The sequence below is a fragment of the Corticium candelabrum genome, chromosome 11 (assembly GCF_963422355.1).
Source record: "Corticium candelabrum chromosome 11, ooCorCand1.1, whole genome shotgun sequence".
Classification (NCBI taxonomy): domain Eukaryota; kingdom Metazoa; phylum Porifera; class Homoscleromorpha; order Homosclerophorida; family Plakinidae; genus Corticium; species Corticium candelabrum.
Genome location: NC_085095.1, coordinates 7,243,797 through 7,266,642, shown reverse-complemented (window position 1 = coordinate 7,266,642; position 22,846 = coordinate 7,243,797). Strand labels below are relative to the sequence as shown.

General features: G+C 40.6%; 3 protein-coding genes across 3 annotated transcripts; 2 read left to right on the top strand and 1 right to left on the bottom strand.

The window, feature by feature from the left end:
- The first annotated feature begins 3,045 nt into the window (after positions 1-3,045).
- Positions 3,046-4,308, top strand: LOC134187257 (uncharacterized). The gene is made up of 2 exons (XM_062655375.1): positions 3,046-3,467; positions 3,528-4,308. Exons 1-2 carry the CDS (start codon positions 3,046-3,048, stop codon positions 4,306-4,308), a joined length of 1,203 nt encoding a protein of 400 aa, XP_062511359.1.
- Positions 4,309-8,448: 4,140 nt separating this feature from the next.
- On the top strand, positions 8,449-12,045 carry LOC134187256 (poly [ADP-ribose] polymerase 2-like). Its single transcript, XM_062655374.1, has 6 exons — positions 8,449-8,472; positions 10,170-10,285; positions 10,350-10,449; positions 10,509-10,607; positions 10,669-10,793; positions 11,513-12,045. Exons 1-6 carry the CDS (start codon positions 8,449-8,451, stop codon positions 11,532-11,534), a joined length of 486 nt encoding a protein of 161 aa, XP_062511358.1. The 3' UTR covers positions 11,535-12,045.
- On the bottom strand, positions 11,674-21,802 carry LOC134187255 (uncharacterized). The gene is made up of 6 exons (XM_062655372.1): positions 21,219-21,802; positions 16,990-17,699; positions 13,102-15,174; positions 12,177-13,042; positions 12,065-12,122; positions 11,674-11,812 (listed from the first exon to the last, which is right to left on the bottom strand). Exons 1-4 carry the CDS (start codon positions 21,800-21,802, stop codon positions 12,330-12,332), a joined length of 4,080 nt encoding a protein of 1,359 aa, XP_062511356.1. The 3' UTR covers positions 11,674-11,812; positions 12,065-12,122; positions 12,177-12,329.
- Positions 21,803-22,846: the final 1,044 nt, after the last annotated feature.

The following is a 22,846-nucleotide window of genomic DNA, read 5'->3' as shown; positions in this document are numbered from 1 at the left end:
TTCAAATGTGCACTAAAAATCATCAGCATTGCTCAGTTTATGAAACCTCTAGGTGGGAATCGTGGAAGCTATCAAGATGACGACTGTGGGTTATTGTGTCCATAGTATTAAGAAAAATGAGGCAGTGTGTGATGCTTGCCTTGAGTATGTCTTAAATTCAGCTCCAGATCATAGCAGTTTTGCAACACTAACTAGTTTGAGAGAATTCAAGAAGGGCAGTCTTGAGCATGTTACAGGTCGCACATTTGATATGATGTTGAAGTAGAACTAATGTTTTGAAGTATAGCAGAAGATACTTTGATGGCTACCAGAAATGTGAAAGAGGTTTTGATACGGATGGCCGAAGAACTCACTGATGACTGTGTCTATCCCACATGTCATAATATTAAGAGGAAAATGATAGCTAGATATTCAATGTACGTCTGCACATTTTCTGCAAGGGAGTACAAAGGAAAGGAAACTGAACTTGGAAACAACCAAAGTAGGAGGAGAACTGGGGAGTCGAAGCATGGCAATGAGAAAACTGATAACGAATGTGAAGTAGGAAGGATGTGAATTGTGTATACCATGTAGTTATGTAGAATGGAAGACATCACTCTACTTTGTTTGAGATATTTGATTCATTAGTAAACGTTTTGTTGCTTTCATTACACCCACTTGTATGTTTCAGTGTCTTTTTTCATCATGCATTCAAAGCTATGTCCATACATTTATTCCTAGTCTATAGGAATGTATATCAGCAAGCACATTTTGTACTTACATATACATCAATTAACGTATTAATTAAATTACTATACATCTCCTCAGGGACAACATTGTCAACAGGTAATGAAAATATACATATCTTATTTATGTAGACATAGAGGGTCAATGGGCGGTTGGACCCTTCTATGTTTTTGTATACAGTTTTTATGTATCTAATTTTGTAATTTTCTGCTTTTATTTTCTAATTCTTAATTTTATTTTCAAAACAGTAGTCCGTGCGCCACCACCTCTCCCCCCGGAGGAATCGTTTATGAATTGATAAATTCGAATCGTTCTTTGCTAGTTTTGAAGAAAGTAAACATACAATAGTTTACGTCATGTGACGTCATCACTAGAGATGTTTCTATGGACACTATGCTCACTTATGTGACCGCGTTCCACCACCCCCACACCCAGGGGACAGCTGTTATAAATGGATCATTTTGAATAATTGTTTGTTTTCCTCGATGGGTGCCAAAAATTGACACTTCACGTTATGTGACGTCACTCTGTAATTATTGCTATGGCAACAAGATTGAATTAGGCGTAAGCAGCGTTTTTACTTATATAGCGTCTGAGTTAATTGTTGTAATAACTGTTTTTGTGACAGTTAATGCTGTTCTTAGCTAATAATAATAATTAGCTAATGTAATGAAAGTTAACAACTGCTAACATCGCCATGGAAACATTGCTCACTTACTGTTTAAGCATGCGCGTTTTACTGTGCGTTGTCCACCACTCCTAACTAGCCACCCCACGAATGAATCGTAGATATAGTAGTTTACACGGCTACACCGTTGGTTAGGCGCTTCTCCGTTAGCTTGACTATCGATCTAAGTAACTAACTGTGACACTTCATGTGACGTCATCGGTAGACAGTATTGACCGAACAAAGCGCGCAAAGTACACAGTTGAAAGAAATTTGAAGAAAACAAGTCACTTACGACAGTAAAGGGTTTACTAATTGTACGAAACTGTTTCGAACAAAACTGATTTGCTGTCCATCGAGTGCATTCAGCAATATGTAGCTAATCTACCCGTGCATAGATTTAACTACCTGGCCGATGCCATCTCGCTAGCCGCGGCCGATGTTTTCTGACTGAAATTGCATTGAAATATTTCGTCTAAATCTAGCTGAGTGAAAAATTAATGACGGTTAGACTCATAGTACTTCGCACATTAAATTGTCTAGAGAGTGATCAGTTTTGTGACAGCTTTCGAACAGAATCACCATTGACTGAAAAGAGCGCGCAAAGTAAAGAAAACATGTAAATTACGACAGTAGAGAGTCTAGTAGTTGTACGAAGCTATTTCGAACAAAACTGATTTTCTGTCCATCGAGTGCATTCAGCGACAGTTGACGTCTAAATCTAGCTGAGTGAAATATTGATCAAGGTTAGACTCATAGTACTTTACACATTAATTATCTAGAGAGTGATCAGTTTTGTGGCAGCTTTCGACAGTTGGGAGCTGTATACGTGAGTGAGTATCGAGTTGTGTTGGTCGCGGTTATCTACCTAGATAGTTCAGTTGTGTTATTACTTAACACATCGATCGCAATGAAATCTCATTGTCGAGCCTCTGTAACTATTACTAAAAGAAAACGAGACGCTACCGCAAGGCAACATCAGAGAAGAGCTACTACAACTAGCAGTGAGAAAGAACGGGATGCAGAAAGGCGACGTCAGAGAAGAGCTGCTGCAACCAGTAGAGACAAAGAACGGGATGCAGAAAGGCAACGTCAGAGAAGAGCTATAGCTGCTGCAACGAGCAGTGAGAAGGAACGAAATGCAGAAAGGCAACGTCAGAGAAGAGCTGCTGCAACCAGTGGTGACAAAGAACGGGATATAGAAAGGCAACGTCAGAGAAGAGCTATAGCTGCTGCAACAAGTAGTGAGAAGGAACGAAATGCAGAAAAGCAACGTCAGAGAAGAGCTATCGGTACTAGTAGTGAAAAAGAGCAAGAGGCATAAGACAACGACGAAAAAGAGCTAGTGCAACCTGCAATGAAAGAAAACAGGACGCAAAGAGAAAACGACTAAACAGAGTCCTTTCAGGTAGCCTTGAAAAAGAACAACAGACGAAAATACATTCTGAAAACAGAGCTACTGGAAGGAGCCGTAACGAAACGCGGAAAAGAAGCCTACCAGAATCATTGGAAGAGAAGCAACAGTGTCATCATGATAGAAAAAGACCAGCACAAGAAAATTGCAGAGATCGGCAGCCATCTATCGACAATATGTTTGTAGCTACACAATCGCCAGAAGCAGTCAGGCAGCACACGAGTCGTTTCACAATGAGATGTCTAGGCTTGCATTTCGCCAGTGTGATGCATGTAAAGAAGCGTGGCCTTCTTTGCGGTTGCACCAGAGCAGTCGGCAGTGTTATCGTTGCCACCGAGACAGAGAGACACCTAAACTGTTTTCACGTGAAAATGAAATGGTTCCCGATGCCGTTCCCGGTTGTCTTCTCTCGTCGACCGTAGTCGAAGAGCTGCTTATTGCTCGAGTAATGCCTATGATGAACATGTATATTCTCCGGGGAGGTCGGCTTGGTTACAGCGGACATGTCATCAACATGGCTCAAGACGTCCAATCGATAGTAACTACTTTACCTCGCCTTGCTTCTTCAATAAGTGTTGTTGTCGTACGACGTCGTTTTAGTACGGGTTCTCACAGAGACTTTCGCGTCAAACGCGAAAAGGTGTGGAGAGCTTTGTCTTGGCTATAGAAAAACAAGCGTTACTACACTAATATCGAAATTGACGTCAATACTATATCAAGCCTACCCGAAGACGGTGAACTGGCCGGTCTGCGTGTGATTGAAGATGACAGTTTGTTTTCTGCTACATCTACAGATAATCAGACTATAGTTGGAAGTGAAAGCGAAGAAGATTTCGAACTACCCACTTACCGCACTGTACTTCCGGCGGCAAGAATTCAGCGTTCAGAGAAAAATGCTATCAGCAGGGCAGTCGAGTTACGTGGCAGTAAAGGTAGCCAGAAAGCCAACGATGTTCATCTCGCCAACTTGACTTGTGTCGATTGGCCCGACATTTCTAGAGATCCAGTCGATGAGTTCGAGTCCGAAGGCTACTTTACTCGTGCTTTTCCGACGCTCTTTCCGACCGGCGTGGGAGAATTTCTTGCTCCACGTCAACGAAGTGTAAGACTGGGCCAGTACTTCAAGCACTCGATGCGACACTACGATGGTCGGTTCGCACGACATCCTCGATTTCGATATTTTGCATTGAATACGATGATGCGGTGGAGAGCGCTCGAAACTGGTCGAATCTACGTGCGTCAAAATGTTGGTGATGCTCAGATTTCGGTGCGACAACTGAGAACAATGGCCAGCAGTGATGACGATGACTGGTCATTAGCCAACCGTGTCATTCGATTTGGTCGAATACTACATGGTACCAGACAGTATTGGGCGACACAAAGAGCCAACTTACGCGCCATGCAAGAAACGTTAGGAATGCCCACGGTTTTCTTTACTCTCAGCGCAGCAGACCTACACTGGCCCGAGCTGTATGATCTGTTAAAGTATTACAAACCTTAAGCAGATATGACTGAGATCAGTGAGAGAAGCAAAGCTATGTCAGAGAATCCCCATCTAACCGACTGGTTTTTTCTCACACGAGCTAAATCATTTCTCTCCCACTTTTTGTTAATTGCCTTGGCTTTAAAGACTACTGGGCTCGAATTGAATACCAACATCGAGGCAGTCCACATCAACACGGAATGGGTCGGATCAAAGACTCGCCTGACGTAGAAGATGCAATTAAAGGGTGGCGAGAGCTGCTAGAAGAAAGGCTAGAAGAAGGCGCTAGACATCGTGATGATAACTTACAACAACATGCTCAGAGTAGTGAAGCTGACGGTCGTGAAGAACGTTTTACTGAAATTATACAATTCTGCGACAAAATCGTGAGTACACGGAATCCTTCTCTGGACGAAGATGGTACCGGTAACAATCCACACGCTCAAGTTAATCCGGCTAGTTACCGTTATAGCGACAAGGTAGGACACGAAGCATCAGACTACGCTGAACTGATTGTTACAGTTCAACGTCACGCTCATTGTTCACCATTTTACTGTCTCTCGAAAACCCAGAAAGGCGAATGGCAATGCAGGTTTGGATTTCCTAAACAGTTGCAAGATCAAACAACTATAGTCTTCGATGAGTATGGGGAACCAGAACTTCTGACGAAACGGAACGACCCGTATGTAAACAGCCACAATCCGATGCAACTGCAAGGCTGGAGAGCTAACGTGGATATGCAAGTGTGTCTAAATGCTAGACGCGTAGCCGAGTACTGCGCAAAGTATGCGAGCAAGCCCGAGAGCAGGTCGGTACCGATGCGAGAGGCCTTTAATGAACTACCAATTGTTTGTAATAAGAGTCTAAATCTAATTTACTAGTTCTAGCAAGTCTACACAGTTTTCTTGACAGCACCGGGGCGTTACACATCGCTGAAGAGCAACAGAAAAACTTGAATTCCGTGCTGTTCTTGCAGCCGCATTCATCCACAGACAGCTCAGACAGGTGATGAAACTTGACGGCATGCTCACCCCATCCCCCATAACGTTCAAACACTAGAGGTGTACAGTTTGAGCCATTTCCAAATATGTCTACTTCCTTTCCATATTTCTGCAATTTTACCATTTCTCTCATTCGTGCGGCTTCTCTGTCAGTCTGTGTATCTGTCTGTGTGTCTGTCTGTGTGTCTGTGTGTCTGTGTGTCTGTCTGTCTGTCCATCTGTCTTTCCACGTTTCCAGTTTGTGTGTATCTTGTTTGTACCACTCCATCCCATGCAGTTCATCAAGTTCCACTGGTGCTATCCGGCTCCCAACACGTTCACTGAAAACAAGTCACACCTGACGACACTGCTGCTTCCTACCTAGTAGCGTCTCAATCTCATCAACCTGTACACACAACCAACCACGTCAGCACACATCACACCAACCTACTAACTTTTGCAAACTTCTTACGACGAGAGCTGCGCTTTCCTGATCTTTTTCTCTTGTTTTCCATACAAAACAAAAAACGCTTCGCATGCCAAAGGCAAAGCCCCAGGTAAAAAAGCTCTGGCAAAACGCAAAACGCAGCCGGCAAACGTGGGCTGCCTCGGAGTCCCTTGATCTGTCGCATAAGAAGGCAAGAAGCGGTTGCTGGGTTACCAAACAGTCAATTACTGTAGTCTTTGACTCATATAACGTTTACATTGAATTTATTGTCTGCTGCAGGCAAACTGACAAAGGATATCACACACATTGTGTAGAGTAGTAGCCGTTGGGTATACGAAGCTTAAGAGACGTCGACACGTTCAAGTCGTTGTTTGTGACAGTGTTGTAGTGTATTGATACTTTGTATTGCGCAGTGCACGTTACTTAGATAAAGCACGCTATTCATTGGGTTCTATAAAAGGACACACGCACAATAAATTAGACATTGGTGTTACACTCACGGCTGTCGTGTTGCTACTCGCACCACCTTACATTTTGGTGACAGGAGTGGGATATGTAGATACGGGATCCCCACATGTATACATTCGGATCACGGCACCTGTTTTACGAGTCGAGCATTTGAAGAACTTTGTTCAAGGTATGCCGTTAATTAAACATACAATGTCAACTCCATACCACCCACAAGGGAATGGCTCGGTTGAACGCTTAAATCGCTCCTTGGGTGAAACGTTGTCTAAATTGGTCGCCTCGAATCAATTAGATTGGCAGAAACACCTTCCTGAAATACAGTTTGCCCACAATACCACATTTCATGAATCTATCGCCACCACACCTTACAAGGTCGTCTTCAAGGAAGATCCTAGAACAATAATTCATGCGGCCGCAGACGTGATTCATAGGCCACAATCTGCCGGAATCAACGAAACCCCATTAGAAGTTTCGACGGATAGAGATTCTGGAATATCTAGGCTCTATAGCAGAGTCAAGACAAACTCGGAACGAATGGCAGTACAGAGAAGAAAAACTTACAACAAGTCGAAGCTCGTATTCCATCAGTATCAACGTGGTGAGTTAGTGTGGGTTAGGAATAGAACGGGAAGACGGAAAGTATCAAGATCCCTTTCACCGCGTTGGATAGGACCGTATGTTGTTGTTAGACCAATATCCGATGTTGTCTACGTCTTAAAATTGCCCCATGGCAGTAAAGAGATAACACTACACCATGATGCTCTGAAGCCATACGTACAACGGGAAGGACGATTTATGCCCGAAAATACATCGAGGAGTCCACGTTCCAGGAGCAGCCGACCGGTAAAGCGCCCCACTTCGACAGAAAATCATGACAATACGGTCGGTTGCGAGAGCACTGACTCGGGAGAAGAGTCACCACCCGAAGCGAAGGGAGGTGCGGAAGACCAGCCTGGAATGCAACTAGAACAAGAGAGCCAACGCGCTTCACCTGAACCACCAGTTGTTCTAAGAAGATCTAAACGGATTCGCAAACTACCCAGACGATTGGATGATTACGTTTTAGAACCAAACGATGAGGAGGATAGTGATGTAGTCAAAGTGTATTGATACTTTGTATTGCGCAGTGCACGTTACTTAGATAAAGCACGCTATTCATTGGGTTCTATAAAAGGACACACGCACAATAAATTAGACATTGGTGTTACACTCACTCGGCTGTCGTGTTGCTACTCGCACCACCTTACAGTGTGTAGGATGACGAGGCCACCAACTAGAACAACAGGACAAGCGAAGGGTCAGATGAGCTTGTCACTACTGGCGGATCGACGTGAATTAATAGCACGTAAACAACGTTGGAGGTTAGAATTTATTATTGTTGTTGTTGCTGTTTTGTGTGTGTGTGTGTGTGTGTGTGTGTGTGTGTGTGTGTCTGTCTGTCTGTCTGTCTGTCTGTCTGTCAATTTCATTTATTGAAACACAAACTCTACGTTACATTTCTAACACTAAATACAAGCAATCTACTGAGTTCAGCTTTAGTCTAATGCAAACTACTTTGGTAGTCTCTATTGTGTATGTTCTCATCTTCTTCTCCAGGGAAGACACGTGTCAGCTTGTGGAGGATATATATATATATATATATATATATATATATATATATATATATATATATATATATATATGACTCTAGCGTTGCATCGTTGTAATATTATTGAGAATTTTTTTCTCCAAAAACCTCTAAAGTCAGCTTCATTTGTATAGCCTTCAATGTCTCTTGATCTTCTGGCTAGTTTGTTTAGATAGTTGGTAGCTTCTGATCCCCATGTTCCAAAATGTTCAAATACCAGAGGAGTGAAATTGAGGCTTGATGTATTGCCAGCAAGTTGTTGTTTTTCGTATTTGATCATCTTCCTTTCCTCCCTTCTTGCTGCAGCAAAACCTTCCTCTAAAGCTGCCTGCATTAAAGCGTCTTGGCTGAAAGGATGAGCCATAGCCACATCAAGGTCATAGCTACACCCAGAGTCATACACAACTATGTCTGGTCTATTCTCATTTCCAGAGTAACGATAATGAGGTTCTTTCTCGTGATGAATCTTTAAGTCATGTAGACAAGTGCTCCATGCATTTACAATTTCATCGTGTTGCCACACAGGCCCACCTCCATGTTTGCATGTAAGAAGAGATGATATTCATCTGCCAACTTGCCACATTCACACTGGATGTTCCAGTTGACAAAAGGTACAGGTATGTCCAACCTCAGAGATGCTGCCAAACGAAATTCGTCAGGTTTCAGTGCAAGAATCTCTTCAGTAGGAATGGCTTCCAGCCATGACCCAGCTCCCTTACCTCTTATTGATCTAAATTTAGCTGCAGCTCTATCTGATTGTGAAATTGAAGTTTCCAGGCAGGAATTTGCGTTTGTCTCGTGTAGTTGACTAGATAGTTTTTGTTGTAATTTCTTGGGCTGTTTGACAAACTCACTTAGATGTTGGGAATCATTACAACCAGTAGATTTGACAGCTTGATGAATATGAATATGATGAATATGCCTGTCTGTCTGTCTGTCTATCTGTCTGTCTGTCTGTCTGTCATGTTGTACATGTATTTGTTTGTCTTTTTGTTTGCAAGCTGTTGTAGTGTTTATGTTTAAATTTGGTTTGCATAATTACATTTACAGTCACTTGGTGATTATATATTGAGATAGCCATACAGGTCTCGTGGCAATAAAACTTTGTGACCAGCCGGACAAACTGTAGTTACAAGCTTATGTCTGCCGGACAGACAGCTTCTTGTTCTTACATTTTCTTGAAACGTTTGAACTTATAGATGCAAATGACTTTGGCTACAGCACATTCCTAGGATACTGTCAATCTGTCCATGAATGGCAACTACTAGCACAGGGACGTAGCCGCCAGTCCAGTTAGTCCGGTTTCAACCAGACCAGTCTTTAATATTTGTACTTTCACCCACTGACCATTCCTGGCAACTTTTGAATAGGTCGGTAGTTGATTAAGTACGTTTTTATTTAATCACTCTGAGACAGCCTCCTAACAAGTGCCTGCAGCTCGCAGATCAGATTCTGGTTTTAGAATAGCAGATAGTAAGTGGAACCAGATGGTGTTGCTTCTGTTATCTCTTTCTAATGCCTCATCACCCTATGAACTTTTTGTTTCTACGAGATCCTTCTGGGAGTCTAAGAATTAATCCTGTGCTACATTGTACTCTGCACAGACCCAATGCATGGTTTTATAGCTGGCCGCTTTTCACTATGACGTCTATGACGCTCAAGACGTTACATTCTGTCACTAAATTGCTATGTAACATGAGAAAAAATGATCTTTTGTGTTTGTCTGCATGCACATGCGCATCGATCTGGGCTTGTTTGCTAATTTCAACCGGACCACTTCCAAATTGCTGGCTATACGGCCCTGTAGTAGTCTACCTTAAGCCATGCATGAGGTGTCCGTGCAAAGGGCAGCAACATTGAGACATGGACACACACACACACACACACACACACACACACACACACACACACACACACACGTGTATCCTTTATGCACAATGCATATCGCTTATGCAAATCGCATATCCTATGGATATCGCACATCGTAACATATGCATATTGCCATCATATATAAGGGCGTATCTCCACTTAATTAACTCCACCCCATTTCAACACCTACTCCAAGCCCCGGTTATTTTGTAGTCCAACCCAAATCTCACCCGAGTTAACCCTGTGAAAACACGCTCATTGATTGCTTTCTTTCCAAAAAACGTTTGACAAAGTGTTCTGTCAATTCTTGTTGGACCCGACAAATGCTAGAGTTGGTTGGAAAATGTCGGATGTCCGGCTGTTATTTCCAGGCCTGCCATGTGTGTGATGAGTGAAAGGGCCATGCAGATGACCATTGAATCGACAGACAGTATGCTTCACTAAATGTCAGGTGACTCCTCTAGACAAATTGTGTTTGTGTGTTTAGCTTATTGAGCGTTACGTTAAAACAACACGCGCCAAGACTCACAATCAATACTCTCTGGATGTTCTCGACGTTTCCTTTATTGACAAGAAGTCGACATTCACCGACATCGGCAACAGGTAACCACACAACACAGTCACAACATCCTTCTATCACTCATTGCACAAACATCCATCATATCAGGCAGCTCTTATGGCATGGCTCTAGGCTGACCAATTGGGTTGGCATTCTGAGTGAAGGTCTCAAGATTGCACCCCCAGAAGCACCAGTCACAGGCTACATGGTATTACATCAGCTGTTTATGATATTTTAATGTGTGATTTTTGTATGTTTTTGTTTCAGTTTGGAAAAGGTGTCTATTTTGCTGATATCTGTTCGAAGAGTGCGAACTATTGTTTTGCTACTCACTCGAAAAACGTCGGTCTTCTTCTACTTTGTGATGTTCGTTTAGCATCGTCATTGTTTGTAGATTGTTGGTGTGATTGATGGCTGTGTGGTGTAGGTATCATTGGGGACAACGAATGATTTGTTAGCTGCAGATTATGATGCAGATCAGCTGCCGCGTGGAAAGCAGAGTGTTATGGGGAAAGGAAGGATTGCACCTGATCCAGGGAATATACACACAATGTGAGGAGACAGATTGAACCAATTGAGACAGATGGATGGACAGATAGACAGACAGACAGATAGATAGACTTACAGACAGACAGATAGATGGACAGACAGATAGATGGATAGACAGATGGACAGACAGACAGACAGATAGATGGACAGACAGATAGACATATAGACAGATGGACAGATAGACAGACAGATAGATGGACAAACGGATAGACAGACAGATAGCACAGACAGACAGATAGACAGACACGTCATATATGATGTGAAGCAGGTAAGATGCACGAATGTAATACATAACTCCATCTATCAATAAAACAAATAATGATTAATTAGTACCTAATACCTATCATATAATTAATTATTATTGATATTTAATATAATGCAAAATAATATAATTAGCATAAGAATTTGTTGTGTAGTGACTAGAGTGAGAGTTGGTCGACTAGAATCCTGATGCATACATACATGCGTACACTGTGTCTGATATGGACAACAGGCATGAGTTTGTTTGTGTCTGTCATAGTTAGCTAAGACGTGTGTCCTCAATTTAACATGTTTCCATGTTTACAGGATTGTTGATATTGGAGATAAAATATTACAAAATTAATAAATAATTATTTAAATAAATAAATAATTAATTAATTAAATACATAAATAATTAGAAACATTAAATGCAAATATTGACTACAATAGACACATGAGGGTGACACGATGTTTTCTTGTAGATCAAGATGCGTTATCTGGTGAAGCTGAGATTCAATTTCCAATAGCTATCAGCAGTTAAATACAAAACAACTAAACTTTTGTCTTTACTGTATCTTCTATATACACTATTTGTACAATAACTTCCATGATAATGAGTGTTCATCTTGTAAGAAGAGGCTGAGGTTTGTGTGTCTGTCCTTCACTCGTGGTATGATATCATGCAGTACAAGTCGACATAAATGAACATATTGGTGGCTGCTTGACATCCTGCGACATCCAGTCAATGATGAAATGTCAGAGATGATCAAGTTGAAGTGAACCTAGAGACACAATCAACGTCTCATTGGTGTGTATTTGATATACTGAATAATATGTGAGTCAAGAGACACTTAAGTGGTCGATTTATGTTCTTACTATCTTGTGACTGTTTGTGCTCAGTTGTATGTCTCTGTTTTTTATGTGTCTGTCTATTTGTGTTGCTCTACAGTTGTTTCTTTCCACTCATACTCATGCATACACATTTGAGCTGAACAGATGCACCAACAGTATGTCATCCGACTCAATAAAGTTACCTTGTTCTCGGGCAGTTACATCATTGCTTTGTGTGTAATTTCAATCAGTTGTGTCATCCTATCAATAACCATCTTGTTCACAAACAATCCACTGTCATCAAAATTTTCTTACTTTCTGATGATATTTTCTTCTGGATGATAATCTTCTACATATATTGTAGCCACACACAACGATAAGGAGGTTGGTTCGCAGCAAGCAAAGTGTGTTGTCTTGTTTCTCTTATTTTCCTTTTCCCGTCCACATATAGATAATTACATCTTTGTTTCAGAGCAAACAACAATTGTTATGGATAGGATTATCACTCTGTATGACTCGAGTTCCAATCAGTTTTGTGCCAAGCTTAGATTCAATCTCTCTCCTGACTATTCCTCCCACTCCAGCTTTATCACAAGCAACCAACAACTGCTGAACTGTAGCATGTTGGTTTTGATCTGTCCAGGCTGACAAAACTTTATGTAATTTCTCTTTGTATGCGTAAAGTTGTCGTTCACATTCCCTTAGCACTCCTTCTGAAACACCAAGGTATATACCTAGTTCATGCCAACAATGTCCAACATTTTCAGCTACTATTTCTTTGATGAGTGGAGTGACCCTGTCAGAGTCACCAGGTGGAGTCGTCTTCTCAGTTGCTGCATCAGGTAACATCAAGTAACTCAAATGCTTTTGAGGTTCAGATGGAATGCGAGCAACAAGTAGAGCATCATACAATTCACATACCATCAACTGGTTGTCTCTTAACTCTAACCACTCACTTAATATGCGGAATGCCGGTGGCTGGACAAAACTGGAGTCAGAAATGTTCTGCTGTAGCTTTGATAACGTAGACTGGTCAGAACCAAATATGATACTTGTTAGGTTAGGCCAGAACTCTCCAATACCTACTGCTATCGGTTGGAGATCCAGTTGATTTACTGGAGTTGCATGTTTAGAGGACAAAACTTGAGAAAGAGGAATGCCTTTCTTTACACTTGGACACACTAAATGAATACAAACATATACACTCTACGTGACCAACAGTATTCATATATGTTGTTACCTTCTTTTATTGCTTGCTCATGTTTTACCATCTCTGCACTGCATATTCCAGCTACAGTGTCTACTGCAAACAGTCCCCATGTTTCATCTGGTATCAAATAAATACATCGATTGAGGGGAGACTTTGTACTTGTAGAAGAACTTCCACTGTACATGATTCTATCAGGGAGAACACCAGGAACAGACTGGAGGAGATCCTCCATGTCTGACACACAACGAAGAAGAACATGCCACAATCTGCCAACACTGTGATGTGACTTGACTACTCTACCACTGAGACATATAGAGCCAGGTGAAGTATTCTTACTGCAATTGAAATTCAAAGTCACTGCACCATAACACAGCAGCAGTCCACTGCTCCAGTGACGAATAAAATTGGAGTGACGATGGCAACGAGCAGACAGTCGTTCAAACAAACCCAATGGACAATCATATGCAAATGAGTATTCGACTGCAACTTGTATGACTCCATGTGGTATATCTAGAGGCCAAAGGTCACTAACATCCTCTGGTTTCTCATCATTGAGTAACCATGGCAACAACAAGCCAACATTATGTTGTTTTAGCTTAGAAATCATTTCTTTGCAACTGTCTGTTTGCTCTTGATGACGATTTTGTTCTATTGTGTGACCAGATGAATCTGATGTGGGGTTGGTGCTACTTGGCGAAGTTAAAGTGATATGACGTCTTCCCAGAGTGTGCGCCAGTTCCTGAACTACATCGTCTGATGAGCCAGTTAGATAACCAAAGTCGAGAGCAAGAAAAAGCTTAATAAACACGTCAACATGACGATCTGCAGTAAGATGGAACTCACTCCACAGTGCCAGCAGCATAGATATCCTAGCAATGCCATTAAAAACAAGATCAATTTTCATCTCCTTAAACTTCTGAGGACCTACATCTGCCTCAAGAAACCGATAATCATATTCTAAAGATTCGTGATCATGTCTGAAAACAGCCTTAAGTAAAGTGACCACAAATGGTGGTACAGGAAAGAGAACTTCTGCTAAAGTCGGGTGATGAGAGTAATACAGAATGCTTCCTACCTGGTTCAGATAGTTTAGCAATTCACGACAGCTTTCTTCTGTCAGTCCGTGCTCTACACACAGTTGCATTGCATAAGAGACATCTGTAATGGGGACAGACGTGTGAGGTTGTGGTGTAATCAACTCGTCTTCTACAGTTACCCATGATAACGGCAGCTCTGTGTGCAGTGAAGGCAGCAGCCTTTCATTACCACACAGTTCTCTTAAATAAACCTTCACACTGACCACACCCTCATGTGTAGCTGCACTCGTCAAAATTACATTTTTTCCAACAGTTATTTGCTGAAAGTCAAAAAAGTGAAGATGATGTGATATGTATTTGTTCTTTGGAGAACCACCAGCTGCAACGTTTCGTTTCATTCGATCAATCTCAGCTTGTCTGATCTTCAAGAATTGATGTAGACAAGTGTGCAGATGTTCATTCCACTTTCTACTCATTTCTTCTCTTGACATGTCGACCATCAGATCAACTTTACTCACAACAATAGCAATGTGAGCTCTGCTGTTTCTGTCATACACAACTTGCAGGAAATCTGCAATATTTTGTCGAAAACATTGTTGAGTGAACTTATACTGACTGCTGTCCACAACAATCAATACCAATGAATTGTCACTGATGAACAGCTGGTTAGTTAGCATGTACGCTCTATGGCCACCACAGTCAATGACTTTGCATTCTATTTTATCATTCAGCTTCATTACTTTTTCTACTACCCCTATAGTTCTCTCATCGGGTTCTGCCAGAAATGGTTTACCACTCTCCAGTGCTTTAACGAAGCTTGTTTTTCCTGCCATTGTAGTTCCCATCACTAGAATCTTTATTCTGCCACGTCGCACTCCACCCACCTTATCCAGCTCACGGAAATATTCTCTTATAGAATCAATACCTTGGTTGCACACTTCAATGGGTGGGAACACTAATGGGCATCCATACACTTCCAATTCCTTAAGTTGGGAGCTAAAGACAAATTCCTTAGGAAGATGAGTGACTGAAGTTCCTGATATGTCGACTTTCTCAATTGTGACTTCTACAAGTACATATGACAACAATTATTAAGCAAAACAAAATATTCAGTAAACAAGTACATATAGTGTAGACTGAAACCCAATAATCATTTTACAAAGAAACAAATACAAGTAAGTTTCAATCACTTCATTCATTAGGCATTCTGTCTTATCATCTTGATAACACACTTCACCTCTGTTTTACTCCATTATCTATTATGCTATAAACTCTTATCTGTTAGTCTACTAAACACAACATTTATCATATTCACATCAGAAAGCAGCAAACTTGCCAACTACATGCATGCCACACTTACCATCCATAATTAAGACTAAATCATCCAACACTCTAGTTTAACCTTACAAACGTAAATAAGTTAATGACTAACTAACATGGTTACAGATTTTATTGTACAAGTGCAATCTACAATGTGAAATGCAACTAATTGTACTTGTTGATTAGCAAACAATGACAAATCATCTATAAACCTATTTCGTTGCATGTTGTCAAGTGTATTCATACTGTTGCTAGGATTATTTTTAGAGCATCGAGGCATTACACATAGCAACGGGTCAATACACATAACAACGGGTCAATAGAGATAGCAACAGGTGAATACACATAAAAACCTCTGTATTGTAATGGCTCAAATTTTTTTGTTAATATATAGAATGTGGCAAGAGAGAGGCAACATGCAGGACAACATGCAACAAAACACTTAGAACATGGCAGGATCGACAATACCACAATACTCCCCTCCACTACTCAGGCTTCCCTCGAAAATTAGCCTTTGCTTTGCCTATACAACACCATACTTCATCACATTTTATACACAATTGTAACTACCCCTCACATCTCACTCTTACTGACATAACTCACACTCCAACAATTCTCCAACAATTACAGTCAAACAAGTCAAAGTTAACTAGCCTATTTATGCCTATTAATTAAGCTGATTGGCTGATACGCATGTGCATGACCTTACAAAAGTTTAAGATAACATATGTTACAAATACTATACTTGATTAAACAAATAATTATCGCTTTCATAAACGACACTTTGAACACACATGCTGGACAAATGACAATGTAACATCAAAAATGATTGAACACTACAACTGTTGAACATTATTTAATTAAAGACCACAAGAACAAGAAAGGCAAACACAAAGACAACCTTTCAAGACCATAAAATATAAGTACCGTAAATGGTAAATGCCAGAGATGCTTACTAATGTAAATCAAACAAATCTATAGCCTTTGTGCTTGATTAAGAGCCCAAGCGCCTAGTCAAACAGAGGCGCTTGCGAGGCTTCAACAAGACAATTTTAGTTATGAAGTTGACAGTACTGAATTCCACAACCAACCATCCCAGCTCCCAAACTATCAACCGTTGAATGATACATGTACTTATCAGATCCCACCTGTCGAAAACTTCTCTGTCATCTTCCCCATATGACATCAAATAAGCAGATTTGGCCAAATATAACCTTGCCAAATTAGGTAAAGTAACAGTGCAAAACAAGTAAGGACAATAATTTGGGCAAAGACACTTAACTCTCTAATTTTGTTTGTTAACAACACTTAAGTTGTATTGTGTTTGATATACCACACTGGCTGGCTTTACAGACAGCCACTTATTCAAACATTTAGGAGTAAATTACTACTATGACAACAAACAAATTGAACAAATTTTTCTTATTATCAGAAACAAGCAAACTTGTTTCAGAGTAATAATGCATAATGTAATGAATGTCACTCAAGAAAATATTGTACATGACTAAATTAGTGGTATCTTTCTCTAGTTATAACAGTCACAAGTCATACTACTATTTACCTGTATTTGGTACACTTTCTATACCACAATTGCTTAGATCCAATCTCCACAAGTTCAGTCCATTCCATATATTGTTGGGAAGACACAACAATCTCTTGTTACCAGATAAATTCAATGTTCGTAAATGTTTCCACTGCAAACATGAAAATGTGGGAAATACTTCTAGTTTGATTTCTGACAAATTCAGCTCTTCCAGATTATGAAGATCATTCAATTCAGCTGGCAGCTGCTGTATGTAACACTCACTCAAATCTAACTTTTTCAACTTGGTAAGACCTGTACACAAGAATGGCTGAAGATTTGTGTTCCCTGACAAATACAGCTTTTCTAGATCATGAAGATCATTCAATTCAGCTGGCAGCTGCTGTATGTTACACTCACTCAAATCTAACTTTTTCAACTTGGTAAGACCTGTACACAAGAATGGCTGAAGATTTTCATTCGCTGACAAATCCAGCTCTTCTAGATCATGAAGATCATTCAATTCAGCTGGCAGCTGCTGTATGTTACACCAACTCAAATCTAACTTTTTCAACTTGGTAAGACCTGTACATGAGAATGGCTGAAGATTTGTGTTCCCTGACAAATACAGCTTTTCTAGATCATGAAGATCATTCAATTCAGCTGGCAGCTGCTGTATGTTACACTCACTCAAATCTAACTTTTTCAACTTGGTAAGACCTGTACACAAGAATGGCTGAAGATTTTCATTCGCTGACAAATCCAGCTCTTCTAGATCATGAAGATCATTCAATTCAGCTGGCAGCTGCTGTATGTTACACTCACTCAAATCTAACTTTTTCAACTTGGTAAGACCTGTACATGAGAATGGCTGAAGATTTGTGTTCCCTGACAAATACAGCTCTTCTAGATCATGAAGATCATTCAATTCAGCTGGCAGCTGCTGGATGTTACACCTCCTCAAATTTAACTTTTTCAACTTGGTAAGACCTGTACATGAGAATGGCTGAAGATTTGTGTTCCCTGACAAATACAGCTCTTCCAGATCATGAAGATCATTCAATTCAGCTGGCAGCTGCTGTATGTTACACTCACTCAAATCTAACTTTTTCAACTTGGTAAGACCTGTACACAAGAATGGCTGAAGATTTTCATTCGCTGACAAATACAGCTCTTCTAGATCATGAAGATCATTCAATTCAGCTGGCAGCTGCTGTATGTTACACCCACTCAAATCTAACTTTTTCAACTTGGTAAGACCTGTACATGAGAATGGCTGAAGATTTGTGTTCCCTGACAAATCCAGCTCTTCTAGATCATGAAGATCATTCAATTCAGCTGGCAGCTGCTGTATGTTACACCAACTCAAATATAACTTTTTCAACTTGGTAAGACCTGTACATGAGAATGGCTGAAGATTTGTGTTCCCTGACAAATCCAGCTCTTCCAGATCATGAAGATCATTCAATTCAGCTGGCAGCTGCTGTATGTTACAGCTATTCAAATCTAACTCTTTCAACTTGGTAAGACCTGTACATGAGAATGGCTGAGGATTTTCGTTCGCAAACAAATCCAGCTCTTCTAGATCATGAAGATCATTCAATTCAGCTGGCAGCTGCTGTATGTAACACTCACTCAAAATTAACTTTTTCAACTTGGTAAGACCTGTACATGAGAATGGCTGAAGATTTTCGTTCCCTGACAAATCCAGCTCTTCTAGATCATGAAGATCATTCAATTCAGCTGGCAGCTGCTGTATGTTACACCAACTCAAATTTAACTTTTTCAACTTGGTAAGACCTGTACATGAGAATGGCTGAAGATTTTCGTTCACTGACAAATCCAGCTCTTCTAGATCATGAAGATCATTCAATTCAGCTGGCAGCTGCTGTATGTTACACCTCCTCAAATGTAACTTTTTCAACTTGGTAAGACCTGTACATGAGAATGGCTGAAGATTTTCATTCGCTGACAAATACAGCTCTTCTAGATCATGAAGATCATTCAATTCAGCTGGCAGCTGCTGTATGTTACACCTCCTCAAATATAACTTTTTCAACTTGGTAAGACCTGTACATGAGAATGGCTGAAGATTTTCATTCGCTGACAAATACAGCTCTTCTAGATCATGAAGATCATTCAATTCAGCTGGCAGCTGCTGCATGTTACACAAATGCAAATTTAACTTTTTCAACTTGGTAAGACCTGTACATGAGAATGGCTGAAGATTTTCGTTCACTGACAAATCCAGCTCTTCTAGATCATGAAGATCATTCAATTCAGCTGGCAGCTGCTGTATGTTACACCTCCTCAAATGTAACTTTTTCAACTTGGTAAGACCTGTACATGAGAATGGCTGAAGATTTTCATTCGCTGACAAATACAGCTCTTCTAGATCATGAAGATCATTCAATTCAGCTGGCAGCTGCTGTATGTTACAGCTAATCAAATATAACTTTTTCAACTTGGTAAGACCTGTACATGAGAATGGCTGAAGATTTTCATTCGCTGACAAATACAGCTCTTCTAGATCATGAAGATCATTCAATTCAGCTGGCAGCTGCTGCATGTTACACAAATGCAAATTTAACTTTTTCAACTTGGTAAGACCTGTACATGAGAATGGCTGAAGATTTTTGTTTCCTGACAAATCCAGCTCTTCTAGATCATGAAGATCATTCAATTCAGCTGGCAGCTGATGTATGTTACACCAATGCAAATCTAACTTTTTCAACTTGGTAAGACCTGTACACGAGAATGGCTTAAGATTTTCATTCGCAGACAAATCCAGCTCTTCTAGATCATGAAGATCATTCAATTCAGCTGGCAGCTGCTGTATGTTACACCAACTCAAATCTAACTTTTTCAACTTGGTAAGACCTGTACATGAGAATGGCTGAAGATTTTCGTTCACTGACAAATCCAGCTCTTCTAGATCATGAAGATCATTCAATTCAGCTGGCAGCTGCTGTATGTAACACCCACTCAAAATTAACTTTTTCAACTTGGTAAGACCTGTACATGAGAATGGCTGAAGATTTTCGTTCCCTGACAAATACAGCTCTTCTAGATCATGAAGATCATTCAATTCAGCTGGCAGCTGCTGTATGTTACACCAACTCAAATTTAACTTTTTCAACTTGGTAAGACCTGTACATGAGAATGGCTGAAGATTTTCGTTCACTGACAAATCCAGCTCTTCTAGATCATGAAGATCATTCAATTCAGCTGGCAGCTGCTGTATGTTACACCAACTCAAATCTAACTTTTTCAACTTGGTAAGACCTGTACATGAGAATGGCTGAAGATTTTCGTTCACTGACAAATCCAGCTCTTCTAGATCATGAAGATCATTCCATTCAGCTGGCAGCTGCTGTATGTTACACTCACTCAAATCTAACTTTTTCAACTTGGTAAGACCTGTACATGAGAATGGCTGAAGATTTTCGTTCCCTGACAAATACAGCTCTTCTAGATCATGAAGATCATTCAATTCAGCTGGCAGCTGCTGTATGTTACACTCACTCAAATTTAACTTTTTCAACTTGGTAAGACCTGTACATGAGAATGGCTGAAGATTTTCGTTCGCTGACAAATCCAGCTCTTCTAGATCATGAAGATCATTCAATTCAGCTGGCAGCTGCTGTATGTTACACTCACTCAAATCTAACTTTTTCAACTTGGTAAGACCTGTACATGAGAATGGCTGAAGATTTTCGTTCGCTGACAAATCCAGCTCTTCTAGATCATGAAGATCATTCAATTCAGCTGGCAGCTGCTGTATGTTACACCTCCTCAAATGTAACTTTTTCAACTTGGTAAGACCTGTACATGAGAATGGCTGAAGATTTTCATTCGCTGACAAATACAGCTCTTCTAGATCATGAAGATCATTCAATTCAGCTGGCAGCTGCTGCATGTTACACAAATGCAAATTTAACTTTTTCAACTTGGTAAGACCTGTACATGAGAATGGCTGAAGATTTTTGTTTCCTGACAAATCCAGCTCTTCTAGATCATGAAGATCATTCAATTCAGCTGGCAGCTGCTGTATGTTACACCAATGCAAATTTAACGTTTTCAACTTGGTAAGACCTGTACATGAGAATGGCTGAAGATTTTCGTTTGCTGACAAATCCAGCTCTTCTAGATCATGAAGATCATTCCATTCAGCTGGCAGCTGCTGTATGTTACACCCACTCAAATCTAACTTTTTCAACTTGGTAAGACCTGTACATGAGAATGTCTCAAGATTTCTGTTCCATGACAAATTCAGCTCTTCTAGATCATTCAAGACTGTTGCCTCTCTTATCATCTCTGTGTTGCAATATTTGAAGGACTGCAGATTGTTGCGTGCTAAAGTCAATTTGCACAGTTTCACATTGTTGCAGATCATAGACAAAGTTGCTTGTGTCAAACCACAATCCACCATTTCCACTTCCACAAGAGTACTGGGCAGTTGACATGACATTAGCTCATCAAACAGCAATGGATTGCCACGGTTACCACACACAGACAAAACCTTAAGACATGGAAGAAGAGAAACAACAGTAGGGACCTCCTGGAGACCAATGGGTGGAAGCCGCGGTGAGAAGTAGGAAGTTATGGAATCGTGGTAATCACTTGTATGCAAATGAATTTCTTCTAGTTTCCTCAGTTTGGCAATGCCTTCGGGTATAGAGTGTATGTGGTCTGTACAAAGTTTCAATACCTCCAGTCCGCTCGTCTCACATATTTCTTCAGGAAATGCAAACAAGTGTGCATCTAGAAGATCCAATTCCAACCTGTTGAGCTCGTTAACTTTCGGTAAAAACATTTCCAACTGTCGCGCCTCAACGCGTGGCAACGCCATGTTTAGCAGATCATGCGACTCGTAAGCTCGAGACGATATGACGTAACACGCTATCGCATTACGCACTGATATCAACGATTCTTCAAAACGTTGAGTCACATGATCATTCACGTGACTGTTTTGTACACGTCCGTTTATTTGCGTGTTTACCGTCCCCTTGTTTTCTACTTTTCCTGAGTTAATTTTGTCTTTACTTGTAAGCTAGATTTATTAATACTAGTTGTACGGTGTTCGTAGGCGCCTCACATTCGTGAGTAACACGTCCAACGGAGTTTTCAGACCGTCTACTGAAACGCCGAGTCCTAGCTAGACAATACGTATTTGTTGAAACCCTAGCTGTCATGGAAGTAAGCATGCAAACTTCCTAGTAGTTTAGATTACGTCTATAGGCCTGGTATAGGTAGTCGTCGTTTTGCGATCGTGATCAAGACAATTGAAATGTACAGTCTAGGTATGCACTCAGTTCCGTTGTAACGACAGTGCTATGGTATTTACTTAGACTCGTGCCCAGTCCTCCTCCTCGCTAGGAACCACACGTGTGAAACCACCTGGACCGATACACATGTGACAACTAACGCACGTGGTGTAAGCAACCTAGCGCTGAGGAGGACTGGGCACTAGTCTAGTATTTACTGACATAGAAATTCATATCGGCAAACATTGACTATCAACAGTGTTAGATGCAGCACAGTGTAGTAAAGGATTGATTGTATTGGGACGTGTGAATAGTTGACTGTAGGTGGCATTCAACTAGCCTCGTACCCAGGCCTAGCTGCCATGGAAGTAAACATGCAAACTTCCTAGTAGTTTAGATTACGTGTAGTAAAGGCCTGGTATATGTAGTCGTCGTTTTGCTATCGTGATCAAGACAATTGAAATGTACAGTCTAGGTATGCACTCAGTTCCGTTGTAACGACAGTGGTATGGTATTTACTGACATAGAAATTGATATCAGCAAACATTGACTATCAACAGTGTTAGATGCAGCACAGTGTAGTAAAGGATTGATCATACTGTAGTACGGGACATGTGAATAGTTGACTG

Excerpts from the sequence above, each read along its gene's own strand:
- LOC134187255 (XM_062655372.1), bottom strand. The coding sequence starts at position 21,802 with ATGGCGTTGCCACGCGTTGAGGCGCGACAGTTGGAAATGTTTTTACCG. Across the intron at positions 17,700-21,218 it reads GATCTAGAAGAGCTGAATTT|TGAAAATCTTCAGCCATTCT; the intron begins GTCATGGAACAG and ends TTTGTCAGCGAA. Across the intron at positions 13,043-13,101 it reads TGAGCAAGCAATAAAAGAAG|TGTGTCCAAGTGTAAAGAAA; the intron begins GTAACAACATAT and ends GTATTCATTTAG.
- LOC134187256 (XM_062655374.1), top strand. The coding sequence starts at position 8,449 with ATGCTGCCAAACGAAATTCGTCAG. Across the intron at positions 10,286-10,349 it reads TTCACCGACATCGGCAACAG|GCAGCTCTTATGGCATGGCT; the intron begins GTAACCACACAA and ends CCATCATATCAG. Across the intron at positions 10,794-11,512 it reads CCAGGGAATATACACACAAT|ATCAAGATGCGTTATCTGGT; the intron begins GTGAGGAGACAG and ends GTTTTCTTGTAG.
- LOC134187257 (XM_062655375.1), top strand. The coding sequence starts at position 3,046 with ATGTCTAGGCTTGCATTTCGCCAGTGTGATGCATGTAAAGAAGCGTGG. Across the intron at positions 3,468-3,527 it reads GTGTGGAGAGCTTTGTCTTG|CCTACCCGAAGACGGTGAAC; the intron begins GCTATAGAAAAA and ends TACTATATCAAG.